Below are 25,838 nucleotides of genomic sequence, written 5' to 3'. Positions count from 1 at the left end.
TTATATATTTCTTTGACTGTGCAGATAGACTTTTGTATTCAGTTCCGGCCTACAGAGAATTATAAAGCATTTTGTAAGAAATATACAATATAAGAGACCATTATTTGAAATCAGTATGGCGAATATCTCCAAAGCCACCGTGTATTTCCCTTTGGTGCTCAGATAGGCCGGGATCATGGCAATCCAGACACTGCAGAACACCAGCATGCTGAAGGTGATGTATTTGGCTTCATTAAAACTGTCCGGTAATGTCCTGACAAAAAAAGCTATAATAAAACTGACAGCAGCCAGGATCCCCATATAACCCAGGACAGAGTAGAACCCGATAACTGACCCTTCATTACACTGAATGATGATCTTCTCCTGGTAGGAGTGTGTGTCCAATTCCTGGAAGGGAGGAGAGATGGACAACCAACTAATACAGATTATAACCTGAACAGAAGAACAAGCTAAGACTATACAGGTGGGCAGTTTTACTCCAATCCATTTCCTCCACACACTGTTGGGTTTGCTGGCTTTGAAGGCAATGTAAACCATAATAGTCTTGGCCAATACAGAAGATACGGCTATTGTAAAGAGAATTCCAAAAGAAATTTGGCGTAACAAGCAGGTTACATCCACAGGACGACCCAGAAAGAGGAACACACAGAGGAAACCCAACATGATGGAGACCAGGAGGACAAAGCTGAGGCTCTTGTTATTGGCTTTCACAACTGGTGTGTCCTGGTATAAAATAAAAATGATGAGTACTAGAAGCGTCTTCCCAACACACAATAGTGAGAAGGTGATAAAAACTAGTGAGAGCGTGTCATCAGTGAAGGAAAGAAATTCTACTTCCTTGTGAATACAGCGAGTTCTGTTCTCATTTGGCCATTCATGATCGGGGCATTTCATGCAGTTTTCACTATCTGGAAAACAAAATAAAATCAATGAATTCTGTGATCACTTACAGGATATCTTGTTTGGTTTGTATATATTAATATAATCAAATAGTAATATGCGTCAACATATCAAATCAGCTATGTCGTTTATTTCTAGGTTACAATTCGGCCTTTTTAATGTTCTTTAGAGACAATACATACAAAAGAGCATAACCACAGTAATATTTCATAGTCATTACCTGTAATATTTGATATTTCTCCATATGAACACAGGACACAACTATGACAACAAGGGTGTATGGAAGAGCTGGGAACTTTCCGGTATCCTGGGAGACAACTTATTGAGCACTGAGATTTTGGAACCTAACAGAAAGCAACATGTTGTATGTTATACAGTATATATTTTATATTGGTTTTAGAAAACCACGTTTTCAAATGTATAATTGACACTTTACAAGTGATGTAATCTCATCTCTATCCTACTTTCTCAGATAAAATCTCTTCTCCTATGGAGAGCAATTATTGTGCTGAGATTCTTCAACTTGTAAACCATCTGCTGACTGTGGACTTCAACAACGCTTTATATTTTTATTTTAATTACACAAACTCTAAAACATTATTTATGATTAGTAAATGACCAAATGAATGTGTGTGATTTTTTTTTAAATATCATGTTATGCTTACACCTAACTCGATTTTAAAAGCCAACTTATTATCTTACATACTTGACTTCAGCTAATCATTTTTTGATATGTTACATATGTCATGCATGAATGAACTTGATTCATGAAATTATTCATTCAATAAAGAGATGACAACATAATATTATTTGTGTTTTTATAAGGTGAGACTGTCTTAAGTTTTATTTCTTAAGGCAGAACTTCTGGACATCCATCAGAAAGTACTTGCGATGTTATTAATGGAACCCAAACACAAGCTGTGGCAAGGTGCATTGCAAATGTACTTAATGCCACCACAGATCTCTTCTGGCATAGCTTTGTGCACCATAAACAACTACACATTGGCATTATCCATCAGACCCCATATAACTTACGTCTCCTTACATGACAAATTAAATCTAAAATCATTTCTGGCTTCCTTACAAACCGGGATGATCTCAGAGTAAACCGCTCCCTAGAAAGTGGGAATGAAATTGCCTTTCAGTCAGTGGGGATGGAAGGAGGCTTTAGACATGACTGTCATCTGTTATAGTTCACCCTCAAAGTTTCCTCCTATTGCCTTCTCCAGCAATTCAATTTCAACTACCCCTCTTCCCAGAGTTCCTCCAAAATATCCAAAGCCAACATCTCATTATAGCCTATTTTACTTCCTGCCGGTGTTTTTGCTTCACTAGCGTTATTTTCACCCATCATGGCATAATACATTTTCACAGTAAGATTTCTAATGATTTTTTTTTTCAGATCCACAAACACCTCATACAAATGTAATGGGGGGAGGGGTTCAAGATGGAGCATAGGTACACTATTACGTATGAAAAATTGCTTCCACTTCTGTAAACCCAACTAGATACACTAAAAATCTTAATAGTTGAGTGACTGATTGCTAGATTTTTCCTTTTTTGGGTTCTCTCTCCTCCTCATCTGGTCCCACTCCTTCTTTTTCTTTTCTACCCCCACACTTGGGGATCTCCCCATTACAAAAGGTGATTGAGGTTGACTGATACATATGTCTGGCCCCCAAATCATATGTCTATCCTCGTACACATGGTTAGATTGTCGTACGACTGAGCATCTGATTCTTGTCAAAAGCACGTGTGCAGGATTTTGTCTAGCATACTAACTATCCGCGAATTGATGACGTACTATAAGAGTGTAAAGAGAAAGTTTGTTTCTCAAGCGCCACCCTTTGGGCCCCTTCTGCCAATTTTCGTGTTAGTAGAAGTTTGGTGAGCATTGATTTGCGATTTTCAGATCTTACAAAACAAATGCCTTTTAAAATATGTTTGGCATAACTACATCAGTATCACCAGCAAAGTAGCTTCATTATAATCCCATTAAAGAAGATAAATATGTGCGCTGCCTTTTCGACATTTCATCAATTGCCACGTCACGAATGTTAATTCTAGATTACGAATGGTAGTTTACAACAGTGGTCATCAACCCTGTCCTCAGGGCCCACTAACAGACCAGGTTTGCAAGATAACTGAAGTACATCACAGGTGTTATCATTTGCTGCTCAGTGATTGCAGTATTCTAGTCTGCATCTCCCCAAGGTAATACATAAAACCTGGCCTGTTAGGGGGCCCTGAAGACAGGGTTGATGACCACTGGTTTACGACCAAGATCGAACTCTTCTTGGTCGTTCCTAGATTCCGATCATGCGTGTTTGTACTTTCGACTTTTGTGTGCTGATTTCTGTACTGACCATCCGAAAACCACATCCAATGCCAAACCACCTCCCCCTCGCTTCAACCTCTGCTACACTCTCAGGACATCTATGATGTTTGGAGATGCCAACATGCTAACGAAAGAGACTTCACCTTCCATTCTACCAGGCATAACTCTTACTCCAGAATAGATCTGATATTGGTAGACATGGTACTTCTACAAGCTGTGTCCTCCTCCACCATACATAATATAACATGGTCTGACCATGCTCCTGTATCTATCACTGTGGTGGAGGGGCACACCCCGAGTCCTACCTATATCTGGAGAGCTAACTCACGTATTTTGCAAATGCCACAACATGTCATGAATATTAACGATAAATTATCTGAGTTTTTTAAGTGAATACCAATACTGTATCTGATCCTGCAATGTTATGGTGCTCACATAAGGCTTTTATTAGGGGGATATTACTTCAGATATGTGCAAGGGAGAAGAGGCAGAGGACACATAAGCTAAACCTACTTATTAAAGACATAAAAACCCTGGAGACTTTGAATAAACAAAACTCCAACCCTCATACGGCCCAAAAACTTTCCCAACTCCTCTCTGATCTCAGACTCCTTCTAATTGAATGTTACGACAAACACATACAATCTCTAAAACTGTCACATTATTCATCTGGTAACCGAGCAGGAAAATTCCTAGCCCAGAGGCTCAAAACAGACAGGACCAAATCTAAAATCTAATTTTTGCTCCATTCAAAAGATAAACATAAAATATACAACCCTAAAGAAATAGCAAATTCCTTTGCTGAATACTATTCAACACTATACAATCTAGATAAAGACCCCAACACACCACAACCAACAGAGGAAAGCATACAGACCTTCCTGTCAAAAATTAAACTTCCCTCTCTCTCACTATCACAACTCGCATCCCTCAACTCCCCTATAACGGAGTCTGAGATCCAGAAAGTGATACGAACACTCCCATTGGGTAAATCTCCAGGCCCAGATGGCCTGCCCAATGACTATTTAAAACATTTAATTCCAAACTAACTCCGACCCTGCAGGTGGTCGTCTCGACTGCGATGTCCTCTGCCTCGTTTCCCCCCGAAATGCTAAAAGCCTACGTGGTAACGATCCCTAAACCTGGTAAAGAGCCCACATCCCCGCCCAACTTCAGATTGATATCATTACTCAACACTGATGTTAAGCTTTATGTGAAAATTTTAGCCCACAAATTACTCCCCATCCTTCCCTTTCTTGTAAAATCTGACCAATCTGGCTTCACAGCAGGAAAACAAGCTGCTGATGCCACTAGGAGGGTCATCAATATCATGCAATACTCTCGATCCTGTTGGGTGCCTTCTCTGCTCCTTTCTTTGGATGCGGAGAGGGCATTTGACAGGATCCATTGGGGCTATATGAGACATACATTACAAAAGTTTGGCTTCCATGGGCCCATCTTATCTGCCATACTGGCTTTATATTCCTCTCCCTGTGTACAAGTTTTCACCTCTAACTTATTGTCAGACACCTTCACCATATCTAAGGGTACTAGGCAGGGATGCCCCTTTCTCCCTCGATTTTTAATCTACTTATTGAACCCCTCGCAGAAAGAGTTAGGACTCATCCTAATATCTCAGGCTTCTCCATACGAGGACAATCCCACAATATAAATTTATTTGCAGATGATATTATTCTATTCCTATCATCACCTGATATATCACTGCTACATGCACATGATACCCTCAATGAATTCAGCAGGATCTCATACTACAAAGTTAACTTCAAAAAGTCATACTAGATTTGGGAATAACACCCTCCTTAAAATCCCAACTACTCACATCCCTTCCCTATACCTGGAGTAACTCAAGTCTTACCTACTTAGGCCTAATACTAACTAAGAATCCTCAAAACTTAACAGAAGCCAATTATTCTGCTCTATTTAATAAACTCTCCAAGGAAACAAAAAGAATGGCCAATATTGAGTTAACTTGGACAGGACGCCTAGCCTCATTTAAAATGTTGATCCTGCCCCAAATACTTTATATATTTGGTACCTTACCAGTCCCAATACACAACACGTACATCAAAGCATTAAATACACTGCTTTCTAGCTATATCTGGAAATCTAAAAGACTGAGATGCTCCAAAACATTATTGGTCAAACATAAAAAGGCGGGGGGTATGGGACTAGTTGATATTAAAGATTACTATCGAGCAGCTATCCTCACACAACTTAAAGAGTGATTCAACCTAGCACCTAAAAATTTGTGGTGCAGCATAGAACAAACTCTGATCCCGTCTAATAATCTGGAATGCTTCCTGCTATTAGATGCTTGGAGACCCCTCCCCATTAACAAACTACCACTTACTATCCAAGCATCTGTCTTGGCATGGAGAGACCTATGCAACGTTCCAACCCCAATATCCAATCAAAAGGACATTCCTATACCTATAACTATTGTTTCTCATGCCATTCCAAATCTTAATATCAGAGACTGGCACGATAAAGGCATTAAAACAATTGCTAATTTACACTATGATAACTCCCTTATCCCCTTTCCTGTGCTCAAGAATCATTACAACCTTTGCTCTACCGACCAATATAAATACAATCAAATAGCTCACCTCCTACGCACCATCAAATCTTATCATATTTACCTTCCAAAAGAAGTATGGGAATACTTCACCAAGAAACCAACTCCACCTAAATGTATCTCTTTGTTCTATAATCTCTTTCAACATAAACTAGATTTCATAAAATCCCAGCCCTATCAGAAATGGGAATCAGACCTAGGAATACATATTACAAATGTACAGTGGCAACACGCATTTCGATCGCTTTACAAAGCATCCAGATGCGTTAACCACTGGGAACTATCCCAAAAGATAGCACTCCGATGGTACCTCACCCCATATAGAATCTCCAAGTTTGGAAAACCACAGCTCTCCACTGTGCTGGAGAAATTGTGGTTCAACAGGCAACCTGCTACATATGTTCTGGACCTGTAAACATTTAACCAGCTTCTGGAACCCTATCTTTCGGCCAATATCAAGTATCACAGGGATTTTGACCCATCCAAAGCCAAGCTTGGCGATATTAAATATAGGTATAGAAATTTTCCCACCCGAATTTAGAACTCTGATCACCCACATTTTTCTAGTAGCTAGAACTTTAATAGCCAAACACTTGAAGGCAGACAAAGCTCCAAACGTATCTGAAGTCCTTACCAACACTCATACTCATTATGTGTATGAATCTCTACTAGCTAGTAGAAGTGGTCAAAAGGAAAAGTTTGATAACCAATGGAAAATATGGACAACATGGTTTAAAGGTAATAAATGCTGAACAATCTTAGAGATAACCTCATCTTACTCTAATGGGGCGTACACACGGTCGGACTTTTCGTCTACAAAAGTCCAACAGACGCCGATGGACTAAAGCTGGCTGGTAATCCGATCGTGTGTGGGCTTCTCCGGACTTTCAGCAGACTTTTTCAGCCTCAAATCCGACGGACTTTAGATTTGAAACATGCTTCAAATCTTTACGTCGTAACTACGACGGACCCCGAAATCCGCTCGTCTGTGTGCTAGTCCGACGGACAAAAACCCATGCTAGGGCAGCTATTGGCTACTGGCTATGAACTTCCTTATTTTAGTCCGGTGTACGTCATCACGTACGAATCCGTCGGACTTTTGTGTGGTCGTGTGTAGGCAAGTCCGTTCGTTAGAAAGTCTGCTGCAAGTCCGCTGAAAGTCCGCCGGAAGTCTGTCGGACAGGCTGTCGGACTTTTGTAGACGAAAAGTCCGACCGTGTGTACGCCCCATAACTATATATACTATGTTCATGTGAGGGTCAGACCAGGGATAAATCCCCCCCTTTTTTTTTTTTTTGTTTCTCCCCTCCCTATCCAACTTTCCTATTGTTACATCTTATGTTTCCTTATTCTTCTCTATGGTTTTATCTATATTGCCAGAGTATATGTACACCTTTGGAGATAATATTCTTATGATAACTTTAATGTAACTCGGACCATACAATATCCTTGTATTAGTCTCTTCATGTATTTTCGAGCATCTTACTGGTGTATGGCTGTATCGCATGTATACTCTGTGAAAAACTCAATAAAAACCATTTAAAAAAAAATAATTTACCGGCCAACAAATGTTGGATGATAGGCTAGTAAATTTTCGTCGGACAACGGCTTGATGTCTTATTTTCGTATGGTCAGTACACAAATCCGTCACATAAAAGTCGAAAAGTACAAACATGCATGCTAGGAATCAACGCTCACCAAACACGATACTAGCAGAAGGGGCCCAAAGGGTGGCGCTCAAGAGCTGAAATTCCTCCTAGTACGTCACTACGTTTGTGTTTGTGGCACGACAATTGTGTAACGGTAGTATGCAAGACAAGTTTCTGGCACATGCCCTTTTGATAAAAATCAGATGCTCGGTTGGCCAACAATCGCATCGTGTGTACGAGGCTTAAGATCCTATACACACTATTAGATTTTCTGCAGATTTTCATCTTCAAATTTACCAAAACCATGTAGCACAAGGGCCTGCCTAATTGCATACAAATTGAAACTCTTATGCCCTGTACACACGATAGGATTTTCTGATAACAAAACTGTGAATTTTTTTCCGAAGGATGTTGGCTCAAACTTGTCTTGCATACACACGGTCACACAAATGTTGTCAAAAATTCCGAATGTCAAGAACGCTGTGACATACAACACGTACGATGAGCCGAGAAGAATGAAGTTCAATAGCCAGTGCAGCTCTTCTTGTTGATTCCGAGCATGCGTGGACTTTTGTGCCTCGGACTTATGTGCACATGCTCGGAATTTCCGACAACAAGTTTGTTGTCGGAAAATTTGAGAACCTGCTCTCAAACATTTGTTGGCGGAAATTCCGACAACAAATGTTCTATGGAGCTTTCACACGGTCGGACTTTCTGACAACAAGCTCACATCCAACATTTGTTGTCGGAAAATCCTATCGTGTGTGCGGGGCATTATGGTTTGACCTCATATTATATGGTTTTGGTAAGTCTGACAAAAATTTGCAGAAAATCTAATCGTGTGTATGGGGTCTTAGAGAGAAATGCTGGATAAAAGACATACATACATAGACTTACATAATTCTTGCTATACCTTGGGAAAAGAAGAGTCCTTGCTGGGAGGTAATAATTCTGATAGTTAATAGTTATGATATGAATGGCCCACATTTTTAAGATTTTTTTCTGTAGGACCTTAGAGAATCTCATATACCGGTTTATATTCGGGTCGGCTTATACTTGAGTATATACGGTAGCTTTACCTGATTTTTCTTATTTTTCCATTTAATTAAAGTAGAATTAATTACAAGTTTCCAATAATCAAACCCATCACTAAGGAAATTCCCGACAGATCTTGTAAGCAAACTCCCATTAACAAAAACATGGTTCTGAATGGTGAACTGTATAGAAAGGTCTTTGTTTCCTTTATTACCGACATTATCATTTGCTATCATTTTTGAGCACAAGTTCAACTGCAGAGTAAAAACATTCCAATTACTAAAATATGTTTACTATTCATTTCATTTTCAAAATTCATTTTCAAAATATATATATATATTGTTTTTTTTTTTTATTTGTAGCTTCCATGTAAATAATTCCTGGTGATCCTGCCATGAAAGTCCCTGCTCAGGCCCTTCCTGTTGTATGGTGGACTCCTGTCTCCCAGTTGCGCTGCTACATTACCACCTTGTCACATGAGATTCCACCATTGACTACAAGTGACCGATTCAATACATTATAAGCAAGCATGGTCCATTGTTGTCACCATCAGGAAACCCACCCTAGAAAATGCCATACATCCATCATGGAGTGAATGCAGAGAGGAAATGGTTGCAAATAGGTTGCAGCAGGTTGCAGCACTAGGGGGTTGATTTCCTAAAGGCAAAAAGACTGTGCACTTTGGAAAGTGCAGTTGCACATGGCAAGAGCAGTTGCTCTGCTGACTTTCATCAACCAATTATTTGCAAACTAAAATGCTGTTTTTTTTTTTTTTATTTTCCTTGCATGTGATTGGGTATTCTTTGCAAAGTGAAGCTTTACCTCATTTACTAAGCTCTGGAGCAACTGCACTTGCAGAGTGCAATTGCACTTTTCAAGGTGCACAGTCTATTGGCCTTTAGTAAATCAACCCCAAGAAGTTGAAAACAAGTGAAATACTGTCATACCCTCAAGTCAGGTTGACACAGTACCAGACACTATTCACCTCCTTTCTTTTTTATTAAACAGATAGAGTTTTCTTATGGTGGCATTTAACCCCTTGCTTACCGGGCACTTTCACCCCCTTCCTGCCCAGGCCAATTTTCAGCTCTCTGCCTTGTCGCACTATGGCTATAAGGTCCCGAAACGTGTAGAGCTTTCAACTACCGTTATGCGTACTCAATCATTAACAATGTATGGTCGTTCCATCTTGATTTATCTTTTTGTTTTTGTTATTTTTTCCAAGTGACACTTTTATTTTGGCCCTGCCTCTTATACCGGCTGCTCAGTCCACCTTCTTCAGCGCTTGGGGGGCCCGGTGTGACGCTCTATGGCTGGCCAGCTTGGATGTTAGGCTTGGAGGCGTTGTGGCACCTTCCAGCTCCCTTGAGTTGTTGGTGCATGACGTTGGGGGCAGTTCTGTGGCGGCGCTCCCCGCATGAGCCTCTCCTTGTGCAGGGTCTCTCACCCTGGTCACTTTTTATCACATTTTTTCATTGCATCCACATGTTTTTTTGTCTCCCATGCCCTCTTTACCTTACAGCAGGTATTTATTCCTTCTCCCCCCTCTACACTCACTTCCTCCCCACTGTTCTCCCTTCCCTTTCTCTGCTATTTCTTTCACTGCTACGGCCTCTCTCTTAGGTTCTTTTCTTTCATTTCATCCTTCTTTCATTACTTCCTTTTTCTTCCCCCTCTTTTTCTCCCTTCTCTACTGTTTTCTACCTTACCTTCTGCCTATTTCTTCTTCAATCTCCCACACCCTCCATACATTTCATCTTTTCTCACTCACTCAGAAATGTATTGTTCATTTTTCGTTTTTTAGTGCTCCTCCAAAACAAGGCCACTTTCCTGTCAGCACCTACTAGTGTGTTTTCTTTCCTACACCCTGACCCACCCGGGGGTTTGCCTGTGTTGGGTGTTCGTCACCCGGACAAGCGACCTTAGCTCCGGGATGTGGCACTTCTGGCTGGCTGGACTTCCATGGCTGTACCACCATTGTGCAGATATTTTTGTAAGTCCGTGGATCAAATGTACTTATGTGGGGCTTCATGTTTTGCATTTGCCCACTTGCTGTTCAGATTAGTTAAAATATTGTTGCTCTCCTTATTCATAGGTGGTCACTACAGTTTTTCTCCTGATGAGTGGCTATAAGGTCCCGAAACATGTAGAGCTTTCAACTACCATTATGTGTACTCAATCATTAACCATGTATGGACGTTCCATCTTGATTTATCTTTTTGTTTTTGTTATTTTTTCCAAGTGACACTTCAATGTGTCACACAATTATATATCATTTATATTTTTTATGTCAAATTCTTCATATGTTTGCCTAAAAAGTCCTTGTTGGAATGTATTTTTAAATGGAATACAAAATACTAATTTATAGCTATGTGCAATAATATGTAAATATATGAATGAATTTATTAAAAACTGCTATTTTATCCAATTTATATCCCTGCTCCCGTGTTGCCTCATTCAAAGTCCCACCTCTTGCTCTCTTTTTCTTTATATCATTTTTTGCCACATTTTTGTATCTCATTTTCTGACTACCTATCACCAGAGTTGGGTCAAATGGTTCGGGCTGAGCAAAAATTCGGGCTGAACATCGCCTGTTCATCCGTTCGGCGAACACCCAAATTTGTGTGTTGCTCAGCAGGATGTTCACCCGCTGAGTGCCCCACAATGCACTGCATGCATCACAGTGCATTCTAGGGCCCTAATTGGATGAAGCCTTGCACCTTACTGCTGGTCAAGTGTATGGCTTTGGAAATTAGGGCACAGAGCACTGTCAGAACTATGATTGGAGAAAGTGATCATGACTTGGCTCAGTGCTTATAGTCCCACCCCACACTATAAGAGGTTACTTCCCATAGTGGAGAGGAGATAGAGCAGGGCTCAGTTTGCTGCTAGCGAGTTAGTGTGTTCACTTATTGTGACTCTGAGTGTAGAGTGTTAGTATAGTGTGTGAGTATATTGTGTCACTCAGTGTAGTGTGAGTATAGTGTAGTGTCAGTGTAGTGTGTCAGTGTAGTGCAGTGTTTAACACAGCATTGCATAACATTTAGTGCTGTATACAGTGCTGTATACCTTTTTTTTTGCATTTTTTTGTCTTTTTTTGTCCCCTGCCTGCCCCCTTTGTTTTAAATTGTCAGCTGCAGCTTTTCTGACTGTAACACTGGTGTTCCCCCTCAAGCCCCCCCATCATGTCTGAGAGCCCAACAAGCAGGGGCAGACGTTCCCATGCAACTATGAGAGGGCCAGCAGCGTCCAAGGTGGATGTGGTCCGTCCTCAGGCAGGACACTTATGTCCCTGTTTAGTGATGTTGCCCGTGCTATCCAGCCACAGCATGAAGAGGAGGTGTTGGACTGGCTTACTAAACCATCCTCATCCTCTTCATCCTCCTCATCCTCTTTGACCCAAGCTGACACTAGTGCAAAGTCCACCGCAGCTGCCAGAGCGGCTTATTGTGCCTCTTTTTCAACAGCTGCTCCTGCCATAGCCCCAGCATCATGCATAGAGGAGTCAGCTGAATTATTTGACCACAGCATCAGCCAAATGCTTCTTGACGATGCACAGAAATGACTTCATTCTGATGTTGGTTCCGAGGTAGAGAAAGGTAGGAACATACAGAAAAGGGGAGAACACTGATAAACAACAAATTGGCAGTCATGTTCCCCCAGCTGCAGAGTATTGCCAAGTTGGCTCCAGTGATGATGGGGATGGAGGGGATGATGATGATGATGAGGTCACTGATAGAGATGTTCCAAACACCCCCCTGTTTGGAAGTTCTGGTGCGAACCATTCGGCCCTGAGCTGCAAACTTCATTAAAGTCTATGGGAGCCGAACATGAAAAATGAAAAGTCCCCATTTTAAAGGCTTATATGCAAGTAAGTTAAAACGGGTATGGGGGTCCGGGTCCTGCCCTAGGAGACATTTTCTTTTAACCACTTGCCGACCGCCTCACGATGATGTACGTCGGCAGAATGGCACAGGCAGGCAGAATCATGTACCTGTACGTGATCTGCCACCCGCGGGCGTGGGGTCTGATTGGACCCCCCCAGTGCCCGAGGCGGTCGGCTTGTGTCTGGGAGCGATGAGAGGTGAGGGGAAGGCCATCCATTCGTGGCCCCCCCTCGCGATCGCTCCTAGCCAATGAGGATCTTCCTCTGCCTCTGTAATGTAAACAGAGGCAGAGGAAGTGATGTAATCTCTCCTCGAGCCGTTCTTTTTTGTTCCGGCGCTGAGGAGAGAAGACATCAAGTAAGTGCACCAACACTACACGTTCAGTAGAACACGCAGGCACACTTTTCACCCCCCAGTCCCCCCAGATCACCCCCCTGTACCCCCTGTCACACTGACACCAATAGCAGTTTTTTTTTTTTTGCATTGGTGTCAGTTTGTGACAGTTATAAGTGTTAGGGCAGTTAGGGTTAGCCCCCCTTTAGGTCTGGGGTACCCCCCTAACCCCCCCTAATAAAGGTTAACCCCTTGATCACCCCCTGATGCCAGTGTCACTAAGCGATCGTTTTTCTGATCGCTGTATTAGTGTAACTGGTGACGCTAGTTAGGGAGGTAAGTATATAGGTTCGTCGTCAGCGTTTTATAACGACAGGGACCCCCATATACTACTTACTAAAGGTTTTAACCCCCTGATTGCCCCCTAGTTAACCCTTTCACCAGAGATCACCGTATAAATGTTACGGGTGACGCTGGTTAGTTAGTGTTAGTGGGATCAGCCCAGATACCTGCTAGCACCTGCGTTTTGCCCCTCGGCCCAGCCCAGCCCAGCCCACCCAAGTGCAGTATCGATCGATCACTGACACTTACAAAACACTAAGCACACATAACTGCAGCGTTCGCAGAGTCAGGCCTGATCCCTGCATTCGCTAACAGTTTTTTGGTAGCTTTTTGAATCAGTCGCTAACAGTCAGGAGCTTTTTTGCCTGTGAGTCTCACTAGTGTACCCCTAAATTTAGAGCCCAAAATGGCAAATCGAAGGTACACTAGTGAAGAGGCCTACACGTTTCTGAGCATGACAGATAGTGAAGAGGAAGTCACTCATCTGTCAGATTCAGGCTCAAAATACGACCCTAGAGGACAGCGGCTCCATGACAGATAGCTCTGACAACAGAGTTGTGGTCCCTGCTAAGGTCAGACGTACCAGACCCCAATCTTCTTCTTCTGTCCTTGAAGTGCAAGAACCGCAGGTCTCTCTTATGGAGCAGAGAAGTACTAGTGCCGCTATTCCTTCTGGTGAACTGGCAAGCACCAGCGGCCTAGTACACCCTGGTCGTACATCCAGCACTGCAGTATCACGTAGTGACGTGGCGAGTCCAAGCTGCAGTTCAAGCTGGCGAGGTGGCAAGCACTAGTAGTGTCCCGCTGCCACCAAGAAGATGACACAGGCCCGCCGTGCCCATAGTGCCCTTCCTGCTGCATTCGCCAATCTGAATTGGGAACCCACCACTTCCGTAGCACCCGTACTTCCCCCATTCACTGGCCAACCTGGAATTCAGGTGGAAACAGTTGATTTTACGCCACTGGATTTGTATTCGCTGTTTTTCACCGAAGATCTCTATAGATCTATTGTGGACCAAAGCAATTTATATGCTGGTCAACACATCGCCGCTAATCCCCAGTCCTCCCTTGCCAGAGATTGGAGGCCAATTACGGTCTCCGAATTTATGATCTTTCTGGGCCTTTCCCTCAACATGGGCATAAATAAAAAGAGTGAGTTGCAGTCATATTGGTCCACTGACCCAATTTACCATATGCCCGTGTTCTCTGCTTCCATGGCCAGGGCACGATCCGAGCAGATTTTGCGGTTCATGCACTTCAATGACAATGAACTCTGTCGTCCTCGTGGAGACCCTGGATACGATCGGCTGTACAAAATTCGGCCCCTCGTAAACCACTTCAACCAGCGTTTTGCAGACTTGTTTACTCCCCATCAAGTTGTCTGCGTTGATGAGTTCCTGATTCAATTTTCTGGCCGCTTGTCATTCAAACAGTACCTTCCCAGCAAGCGTGCCAGATACAGGGTCAAGATGTATAAGCTCTGTGACAGGGCCACAGGCTATACATGTAGATTTATGGTTTACGAGGGCAAAGATAGTCACGTAGAGCCGATAAACTGCCCTGACTACATAGGAAGCGCTGGCAAGATAATGTGGGACTTGGTGTCACCCTTATTCGGAAAGGGGTACCACTTGTACGGGGACAATTATTACACGAGCGTGCCACTCTTTAATCACCTTTTTGATCAACAGATTGGAGCATGTGGCACCGTGCGACCTAATCGCCGGGGCTTTTCCCAGTGGCTTGTAGATTCCCGTCTTAGGCTGGGGGAGAGAGCCTGCTTGCAGTGTAATAATTTGCTCGCTATGAAGTGGAGGGACAATAAGAATGTTTTCGTTCTTACCTCCCTTCATGCAGACACGACGGTCCAAATTACTACGGCGACTGGTGTTGTGGAGAAACCCCTCTGTGTCCACGAATATAACCAAAATATGGGAGGGGTGGACCTCAACGACCAGTTGTTGGCGCCGTACCTAGTTGCCCGTAAAGGCCAGATGCTGGTACAAAAAAGTGTCTGTTTATTTATTTCAATTGGCTTTGCTGAACGCTCATGTGCTATACAGAGCTTCAGGACGAACTGGATCCTTCCTTAAATTCCAGGAAGAGATCGTCAGAGCCCTCCTGTTTCCAGACGGTGCTCCACCTCACCTTCCCCAACCAAATGCAGTAAGCCAGCTGCATGAGAGGCATTTTCCTTATGTCCTCTCGAGTACCCCTACCCAACGAGCCCCCCAAAGAAGATGTTGTGTCTGTAGCAAGCGCGGATTTAGGCGTGACACCCGGTATTATTGTCCCTCCGATCCTGACAATCCTGGTCTATGCATTGGTGAATGTTTTGAACGCTACCATACACTAGTGAGTTTTAGCGTAGGGTACAGCATTGCACAGACTAGGACACACTTTCACGAGGGTCTCCCAAGATGCCATCGCATTTTGAGAGACCCAAACCTGGTACCAGTTACAAAAGTTAAAGTTACGAAAAAAAGTATAAAAAAAAATTAAAAAAATAAAAACACAAAAAAAATATAAAATAAAAAAAACAAACATAGTTGTCATTTTATTGTTCTCTCTCTCTATTCTCTCTCTATTGTTCTGCTCTTTTTTACTGTATTCTATTCTGCAATGTTTTATTGTTATTATGTTTTACCATGTTTGCTTTTCAGATATGCAATTTTTTTATACTTAACTGTTTACTGTGTTTTGTTGGTAACCATTTTTTTGTTTTCAGGTACGCCATTCAGTTGCAGAGCGGAATTATTTATCTTGACAGCAACAGCGTTTGCTCCCACGATACATAAAGCCGTGACTCCAGCGCTGTCGGAGGTGATTTCACCACCACAGTTACATACTTCAGCATATATGCCGAAGCGTGGAGGCAGCAGTGGGCGGAGGAGTGATTTGCTCCTGTCTTTTGTGGGAGGATGCCCCCATGCTTCGGCATATATATATTTTAGGCACAGGTTGCGTTAAATGTTTTATTTTTTACTATTTTTTTTGTATTTGCTTTGCAGGTATGGTAGGTCTTACTGTTATACTGTAATGTTACTTTGTTTTATTGTTAACCATCATTTGCTTAGCAGGTACGCCATTCCGTTGCAGCTCAGATTTATTTTATCTTGACAGCAACAGCGTTTGCTCCCACGATACATAAAGCCGTGACTCCAGCACTGTCGGAGGTGATTTCGCCACCACAGTTACATACTTCAGCATATATGCCGAAGCGTGGGGGCAGCAGAGGGCGGAGGAGCGATTTGCTCCTAACTTTTGCGGGAGGATGCCCCCATGCTTCGGCATATATATACGGTGCATGTATGCCCATCATTAGAAGTGGGTGGATGAAGGGAGGTATTCTAATGGTGGGCATACCCACCGATCAATCTCTTTTTTTCGTTCAGCCCACAGGCTGCATGAAAAAAAAGTTTACAATATATGCCCAACAAGGACCAGCAACGTACTGGTATGTTGCTGGACTTTGAGTGGTTATACCAGAATGATGCCTGCAGGTTTAGGTATCATCTTGGTATCATTCTTTTCAGCCAGCGGTCGGCTTTCATGTAAAAGCAATCCTAGCAGCTAATTAGCCTCCAGACTGCTTTTACAAGCAGTGGGAGGGAATCCCCTCCACCGTCTTCCATGTTTTTCTCTGGCTCTCCTGTCCCAATAGGGAACCTGAGAATGCAGCCGGTGATTCAGCCAGCTGACCATAGAGGTGATCAGAGACCAGAGTGGCTCCAAACATCTCTATGGCCTAAGAAACCGGAAGCTACGAGCATTTCATGACTTAGATTTTGCCGGATGTAAACAGCGCCACTGGGAAATTGGGAAAGCATTTTATCACACCAATCTTGGTGTGGTCAGATGCTTTGAGGGCAGAGGAGAGATCAAAAAGAGTACCTGTCACTACCTATTGCTATCACAGGGGATATGATTGCTATCATAGGGGATATTTACATTCCCTGAGATAACAATAAAAATGATTAAAAAAAATTAAAATGAAAGGAACAGTTTAAAAATAAGATAAAAAAGCAAAAAAAAAAATAAAAAAAAAAAAAAAAAGCACCCCTGTCCCCCCCTGCTCTTGTGCAAAGACGAACGCAAGCGTCGGTCTGGCGTCAAATGTAAACAGCAATTGCACCATGCATGTGAAGTGTCACCGCGAAGGTCAGATTGAGGGCAGTAATTTTAGCAGTAGACCTCTTCTGTAAATCTAAAGTGGTAACCTGTAAAGGCGTTTAAAGGCTTTTAAAAATGTATTTAGTTTGTCGCCACTGCACGTTTGTGCGCAATTTTAAAGCATGTCATGTTTGGTATCCATGTACTCGGCCTAAGATCATCTTTTTTTTATTTCATCAAACATTTGGGCAATATAGTGTGTTTTAGTGCATTAAAATTTAAAAAAGTGTGTCCCAAAAAAATGCGTTTGAAAAATCGCTGCGCAAATACTGTGTGAAAAAAAAATTAAACACCCACCATTTTAATCTGTAGGGCATTTGCTTTAAAATATATATATAATGTTTGGGGGTTCAAAGTAATTTTCTTGCAAAAAAAAACATTTTTTTCATGTAAACAAAAAGTGTCAGAAAGGGCTTTGTCTTCAAGTGGTTAAAAGAGTGGGTGATGTGTGACATAAGCTTCTAAATGTTGTGCATAAAATGCCAGGACAGTTCAAAATCCCAAGCTATTTGCTGAGAGGTATAGTGAGTATTTTGCAGACCTCGCTTTTTGTCACAAAGTTTTGAAAATTGAAAAAAGAAAAAAAAATTTTTTCTAGTCTTTCTTCATTTTCAAAAACAAATGAGAGCTGCAAAATACTCACCATGCCTCTCAGCAAATAGCTTGGGGTGTCTACTTTCCAAAATGGTGTAATTTGGGGTGATTTTGTGCTATCTTGGCATTTCATGGCCTTCAAAACTGTGATAGGTAGTGAGGAATGAAATCAAAACTTTACGCCCTTAGAAATCCTAAAGGCAGTGCTTGGTTTCGGGGCCCCGTATGCGGCTAGGCTCCCACACATGTGGTATCCCCGTACTCAGGAGAATCATCAGAATGTATTTTGGGGTGCAATTCCACATATGCCCATGGCCTGTGTGAGCAATATATCATTTAGTGACAACTTTGTGCAAAAAAAAAAAAATTGGTCACTTTCCCGCAACTTGTGTCAAAATATAAAATATTCCATGGACTCAACATGCCTCTCAGCAAATAGCTTGGTGTGTCTACTTTGCAAAATGGGGGCATTTGGGGGGGGTTGTGCCATCTTGGCATTTTATGGCCTTCAAAACTGTGATAGGTAGTGAGGTGTGAAATCAAAAATGTACGCCCTCAGAAATCCTGAAGGCAGTGCTTGGTTTCGGGGCCCCGTACACGGCTAGGCTCCCAAAAAGTCCCACACATGTGGTATTCCCATACTCAGGAGAAGCAGCAGAATGTATTTTGGGGTGTAATTCCACATATGCCCATTGCATGTTTGAGCAATATATCATTTAGTGACAACTTTTTGTAAATTTTTTTTTTTGTCATTATTCAATCACTTGGGACAAAAAAAATAATATTCAATGGGCTCAACATGCCTCTCAGCAATTTCCTTGGGGTGTCTACTTTTCAAAATGGGGTCATTTGTGGAGGTTTTGTACTGCCCTGCCATTTTAGCACCTCAAGAAATGACATAAACTAAAAGCTGTGTAATTTCCAGAAAATGTACCGTAGTTTGTAGACACTATAACTTTTGCGCAAACCAATATATATACGCTTATTGACATTTTTTTTTACCAAAGACATGTGGCCGAATACATTTTGGCCTAAATGTATGACTAAAATTGAGTTTATTGGATTTTTTTTATACAAAAAGTAGAAAATATAATTTTTTCAAAATTTTTGGTCTTTTTCCCTTTATAGCGCAAAAAATAAAAATGGCAGAGGTAATCAAAAGAAAGCTCTATTTGTGGGAAGAGAAGGACACAAATTTAGTTTGGGTACAGCATTGCATGACCGCGCAATTAGCAGTTAAAGCGATGCAGTGCCAAATTGTAAAAAGTGCTCAGTTCAGGAAGGGGGTAAATCCTTCCGGGGCTGAAGTGGTTAAAAGATCGTTTTTATAGGAGCAGTGATTTTATTGATGTTTAAAGTAAAACAATAAAAATGAAGTATAGTGCCTGGGGGGGGGTCCCCTTAGCCTGCCTTGGCGGGTGTGGTGATTGACGATGGTTTATATTGGGGCACACTGTTTTTTTATTTTTTAATAAAGAAATTGACAAAAACTGTCTCTGTGTTTTTATTTATTGTTGGCACTTTTTCGGTGAATGGGTAGGGGTACAACGTAACTCAATGCACTCCATACTCATTCCCATGGGGGACAGGATCTGGGGGCCCCCTTGCTTCCAAATTCCGATATGCTCCCTGCCCACAGACCCCCATAACCACAACCCAGGGTTTTGGGGATGAGGCTCTTGTCCCCATCAACATGGGGACATGGTGCTTTGGGTTGGGGGACAGAGCACCCCCCATGTTGAGGGCATTTGGCCTGGTATGGTTCAGGAGGGGGGGCACTCACCCATCCCCCTCCCTTTTCCGGGCCTGCGAGACTGCATGCTCGAATAAGGGTTTAGTATGAATTTTACCCATTTTTGACCCAAAGGGCCAAAAATGGATTGGGGAAGGACCCCCGTGCATTTTTTTAAAACTTTTTTATTGCTGGCAATGTTTCTTTTTATTCAGCTGTCAGCGGGGAAGCCCATTGACAGCTGATGACTAATTGGTTGTTAACCACTAGCTGACCATGCTATAGCTGAATGATGGCTACAGCACAGCCAGTTAGTTCCGGGAGAGCATCTATTGACTTCCTCCCATGCTCATGCTTCTCGCATAAATTAGAATAATAAACAGAACCGCGCTAGTGAAGAGATATTTATATAACCGTGAATAATCTATATCTAGATAAAATTAACATTATCAAAATATCTCACAAATTGTGCCAGGATTGAAACAACACAATATATATTGAAACCCAAATATTAACATTTGAACACCTTGTGTGACTAAATAAATAAAATAAATATTTAATAAAAAAATCGGTGAATAATGTGACTGTAATGTAAAAGTCCTTAGAACAAATGAATCCTCAAAAAAGTGATAAAAAATGAATTAGTGACTGATAGTGACTTTAAATAAAAAAAGTCCTTAACACAGATGATTCCACCAGTAGTGATTGAAGGTTTAATCAGCAAACACCCAGTGAAAATAATCCGCCACCTATAATGATGTACGCTTACCAGAGGTAAGCTTTATTCAAGCTTATGCTAGAAATCCACTCTACAGGGACACCACCATCGGTCTCAGCACAGGGGGAGGACAACCCGGAACTCTCCGTCCAAAGAAACCAAAACTCAGCAGGAGGAACCCAGGGAAATGAAAAACACATCCTCCATAGTGTGAATCCGCATAGACAATTTTATTAAATAAAAGTAATTGCACTTACATGGAAAGAACGAATTAAAAGCATGTATCATAGGACAGCCGGCCGGCCTGCATGCACCCGTTCACAGTGGGGTAGAAACTATGACGTCAGTGCGTCTGCCTTCCGACGTACGCTTCGTCCTATTGGACGTTGTCATAGGAACGGGCGACGCACTGACTCATCGCTCATTAAATACAAGTGTAAAACCACACCTCGTTCTGAAACTCTGGTGGCCACATCCTATCTTCCAGGAAACCAGGAAGTATTATAGATAAAACCAAGCCTCACTCCAACATTTGATTAATGACGCTAATCGACCCTATCTTACAGGAAACCAGGAAGTGATATACACAGAACCAAACCTCACTCCAGCGCTCAAATGATGACACTACTCAATCACTGGAGAGACAGGAAACATATGTATATATCCCTAAATGTATTAATAGTGGGCAACACTAAATGAATCGCACAGGATAATGTTACCAAATTATTAACCATCCTATAAAAATAACTAATTCTAAAACATCATTTAAGGAATATATTCATAAAAATAAGAATAATTAATCAAAAAACGCCATCTAGTGGGGAATGTTGAAATACACGTGTCCCTTAATGGCACACACCATCTCCTAGGGATGTCAATGAAGGCAAATTTAATTATGATATTCCTAGAGTCATATACCACTCTATGATAAAGCTCAATTAATATCATATACCACCCTAATAATATATTCAAACTATAAAGAAGGGGGAGGCTTAAAAGCCTCATACAATAAATATGCCTCCATGAGTAAATTTTCCAGACAATTATTATAAAAATAATAAGGAGGACGAAAAGGCCTCATGCATATGATATGCCTTCCCAAATTGCTAATAGAACAACTACGCATTCCACACAATAAACAATAATTAATGAAGTAAAATCAGATACTAAAAAAACACATAAGTACTCCCCCCACAGGGGTGTATAACACCCCAAAACCAAAATTAACAATCATGACACTAAAGGTTATGCTCATAGAATTTTGTAACAAAGAAATAATTTAAAATAAAACCACTAATGGCTAATTAACAATAGCTTGATACTATTAAAACCAGGCCTCCAGAGGTTCAAAGCGGGTTCACAACAAAGCAATAAATTCAAAGTAAGACCGCCAGTGGCTAATAGTCACATGTTGTGTTTAGGTTCCTCTTTATAGTCACATAACCCTCACATCCCAATATGTGTAGTATGAAAAATGTAAATTCATGAATTGTCTAGGAAGGCATTAAGGTCTACCTCAACCTTAAGCCCAAATGGAGTATAGCACCTTAATTTGTATATCCAGGCCATCTCAAGTCTAGAAATCCCCCTTAGAAGGGAGCCCCCCCTCCAAGGTATAGTATATCTATCGATCCCCAAAAAATGGTCTTACTGGGGTCTCGATTATGTGTCTCGAGATAATGTCTAGAGACCGGGTGCTTAGGGAAACCTGTCAGGATGTTGGTTACGTGTTCGTTAAGCCTTACAGAGAGAGGACGTTTGGTCCTCCCAACGTATTGCAATCCGCAAGGACATTGCAAGAGATATACCACGCGTTCAGTAGAACACGTAATAAATGATTTAATTTCAAATTCAACCGAAGTACTGGTAGAGGTAAACTTATGTGTTCTTCTATGCGTACATCCACTCAGGGAACATACCCTACATTTTTTACACTGGTAGAAACCCGCCATGTACTCAAAAAACCCCCTCTTAATAGGAGGAGGATCAAGAATATTAGGGGCCACTCTCCCTCTAAGTGAGGGGGCACCTTTATACACCATTTGTGGTTTGACTGGAAGAATGTTACCCAATATATGATCGTTTCTAAGAACATGCCAATATTTCCTAACCAGCTTCGCCACATTCCTGTGTTGTAAGGAATAGGTGGTAATAAATGGAACAGACGGTACCCTATCCATATTGGGAGCTTTATTCTTAAGCAGAATATCCCTATCGAGAGTAGTAACCTCATCCAATGTGGTTTTAAGAGACGCCTCAGGGTAACCTTTCTCAAGAAAACGTCTTATTAGGACATCAGCCTGAGCCAAAAACTCCTCATGATCGGAGCAATTACGTTTCAGGCGTATGAGTTGGCTTTTCGGCACTGACTTTAGCCAGGCTTCATGATGGCAACTATCGGTGGATATGCAAGAGTTACGGTCCGTGTTTTTAAAGAAAGTTGCCGTAGCAAATTGTCCATCTCTAATTCCAATCTTGAGATCTAAGAAATTAATCTCGGTTTGGCTTGCCTCATAAGAGAGTCGTATACCCCGATTATTGTCATTCAACTCACTCATAAAGGAGTCTAAATCGTGGCGATCTCCATTCCACAGGAGGAGGATGTCATCTATGTATCTAGCCCACAAGACCACCTGGGGTCTCTGGTGGGCATAGATGACATCCTCCTCCCATAGGGCCATAAAAAGGTTCGCCAAACTGGGGGCGTATTTATCCCCCATGGCAACTCCTCTATCCTGCCTATAAAACTGACCCCCAAACCAAAAGTAGTTCCGGGTGGCTACAAAATGAAGTAATTGCATGATGAAACAAATCTGTTCATCAAATAATGTGGACTCACGCCTCAGATAATATTCCACCGCGAATAACCCCAAATTGTGCGGTATCACCGTATATAATGAGGCGACATCAGCTGTCACCAACCACCACCTTCAATTGGGGGTAAAATTGGAGAGTAAATTAATCACATAGCGGGAGTCTTTCAGATGTGACAGCATCTTAGTGACCAATGGTTGTAGGAAGAAATCGATATACCTGCCCACCCGGGATGAGATGGAATCAATGCCACTAACAATGGGGCGTCCCGGGGGGCAGGTAGGATGCTTATGGATTTTTGGCAGATAATAAATCACCGGGGTACGTGGAGCCCTGGGTACCAAATAAGATTTCTCCTTACCATTCAGAATACCTTGATCAAAACCATATTGGACAATTGCTTGAAGCTCTTTCTTATACTGAGTCTTGGGGTCCGATCTGAGGGGGGTATATGTATCTCGGTCCCCTAATATCTTGGACATCTCAGCAAGATAGTCCTTCTTATCTAAGACGATGATGCCTCCCCCTTTATCAGCAGGTCTAATTACTAGGTTCTTATTCTCACATAGAGAATTTAAACCAGACTTCAAATCCTTATCGAAATGTATTTTTCTCAGGGGTAGTTGTTCCAAATCCCTAAGCATTAGGTCCCTAAACACCCTCAAAGAGGGGGCCATAGTACCAGGGGGGTTAAATAGAGACGCATTCGCCAACCCCGAATGGCGGTACTCACTAGAGCTGGTCACAGTATTTGAAATGGGGTTGGAGGCCATATATCTTTTGATATTAATTTTACGTACAAATTTATGTATGTCTATATAGGTCTGGAATTTATCCAAACCCCGAGGAGGTGCAAATTTAAGACCCTTATTGAGCAGGGTTTTTTCGGAATCACTTAACGTGACTGAACTCAAGTTAAATATCCCGTCAGTAGTTACGTTTTTTTCCTTTTTAGCTCGCAATTGCCGCCCCCCTCTAGATCCTCTCTTTGGTCTGCCGACCTTTTGGTGCCCTGACTTGGCCTGTGAAAACCCCACTGTTGGTAACTAGAACCCGAAGGGCCCGGATTGCCACCATCAACGGTGGATCCCCTCAATGTGGGGGTAGGCTGTAAAGCACCTCCATTTTGATCATCCCTTGAATTGGAATGGGGCAAGGGTCCCTCAAGATCACTGAGGGGATAGAACTGATTGGAGGTACTGATATTATAATTAGAATAACCTCTTCTATTGTTCAAAAATCCAGGATTTTGAAAACCACGCACCTGCCCGTCATAATAATCATGCTTAAAGCCTTGATTAGGGCCGTAATTGTGATCAGGGTACGGTCCAAAATCAAAAGCCCGAGGAGAGGGTGGATAATCCCCATAGGTATTATAATGGTCATATGGCCTATCACCAAACTGTGGGGCCAACAAGGATCCACCATTGCCATGACCACCACCTCTACCACGTCCCCCCTGATGGGAACCGCCCATCCCACGAGACCGTCGTGGGAATGTGGGTGGATAATTGGATGTAGTACCCCTCTTCCCTCCACCACCCTGTCTTGCAGGGGACTGCTGAGGTCCTTGTCTAAATCTCCCCGGGGGACCATTAGGGCCACCAGGGAAATGTTTAACATTGCCAGGCTGTGGTGGGCGGGGGGGCATATGGCACAGAGGAAGGCAATCCCCCTATATTCGCTGAACCTACCTCCATATTGACAAGATTAGTGGAGGTCTGTTCAGCCAACAGTTTCTTTTGCCATTCAAATACCACTGCCCCTTGGTAATCTAACAAATCTCTGTTATATTTCTTTTTCTTCTTGGTTCTCTGATCCCTCTCCTCCTTCTCCAAAAGAGTAAAGAGAGAGAGAGATCGTTCCTTATATTCATTACTCTCCCTGAGGGGGCTCAATTTATCCTTAATAGTTTTTATTTCTTCATCTAGTCTAGTGAGTTTAGCTTTTTTACGATCGATAAGAAATTTCAAAAAGTCGATCCCTGCTGTATTGAAGTAGCTAAACCAATCTTCAAGTTGGACGTCGCCCTTCTGCGGGCTAACCTCCCACCTAAGACTTCTGGGAACCATACCTCCTTTCACATATGTGTCGAGGTAGGCTATATCCCACTGAGTGTGTATCTCAGAAATTGTAAGATTCTTAAGCCTCATGAACAGGCCACTGAGGTCACCCTCATCCTCTTTATATATTTTGAACACACCTTCAGTGTTAACCACCCTAGTGGATCTGTAATCAAATACATCCATAGGTGCTAGTAATCCAACAAATATGTGAACACCTTAAAATTAACAAGTGTAAACCTATAATCGGTAGCAGCAGCAATAAACCAAAATAGATAAATAGACCAAAAAATACAAAATTACTGCACTTCCCTATAACCCCAAGCTGCAGTTCTAATTTGTAGGTACCAAAATCACATAAATTAGAATAATAAACAGAACCGCGCTAGTGAAGAGATATTTATATAACCGTGAATAATCTATATCTAGATAAAATTAACATTATCAAAATATCTCACTAATTGTGCCAGGATTGAAACAACACAATATATATTGAAACCCAAATATTAACATTTGAACACCTTGTGTGACTAAATAAATAAAATAAATATTTAATAAAAAAATCGGTGAATAATGTGACTGTAATGTAAAAGTCCTTAGAACAAATGAATCCTCAAAAAAGTGATAAAAAATGAATCAGTGACTGATAGTGACTTTAAATAAA

The 25,838-nt window shown here is 41.9% G+C and overlaps 1 protein-coding gene across 1 annotated transcript; it reads right to left on the bottom strand.

The window, feature by feature from the left end:
- LOC141112920 (vomeronasal type-2 receptor 26-like) lies at window positions 1-22,855 on the bottom strand. Its single transcript, XM_073606026.1, has 3 exons — window positions 22,409-22,855; window positions 1,121-1,244; window positions 1-908 (listed from the first exon to the last, which is right to left on the bottom strand). The coding sequence occupies exons 1-3, from the start codon at window positions 22,853-22,855 to the stop codon at window positions 1-3; spliced, it is 1,479 nt and encodes a 492-aa protein (XP_073462127.1).
- Window positions 22,856-25,838: the final 2,983 nt, after the last annotated feature.

This window comes from Aquarana catesbeiana, linkage group LG11 (assembly GCF_042186555.1).
Source record: "Aquarana catesbeiana isolate 2022-GZ linkage group LG11, ASM4218655v1, whole genome shotgun sequence".
NCBI classification, from domain to species: domain Eukaryota; kingdom Metazoa; phylum Chordata; class Amphibia; order Anura; family Ranidae; genus Aquarana; species Aquarana catesbeiana.
The sequence above is the reverse complement of the archived record's forward strand: the minus strand, read 5'-3'. Positions and strand labels throughout refer to the sequence as shown.

Bases quoted from the DNA above. Each gene is read 5' to 3' on its own strand.
- LOC141112920 (XM_073606026.1), bottom strand. From the start codon at position 22,855: ATGAGTGAGTTGAATGACAATAATCGGGGTATACGACTCTCTTATGAG. The intron at 1,245-22,408 runs GTTAGGAAATAT...GCTTTCTGTTAG, and splicing joins ACAGGAATGTGGCGAAGCTG to GTTCCAAAATCTCAGTGCTC. The intron at 909-1,120 runs GTAATGACTATG...TTTGTTTTCCAG, and splicing joins AGAAATATCAAATATTACAG to ATAGTGAAAACTGCATGAAA.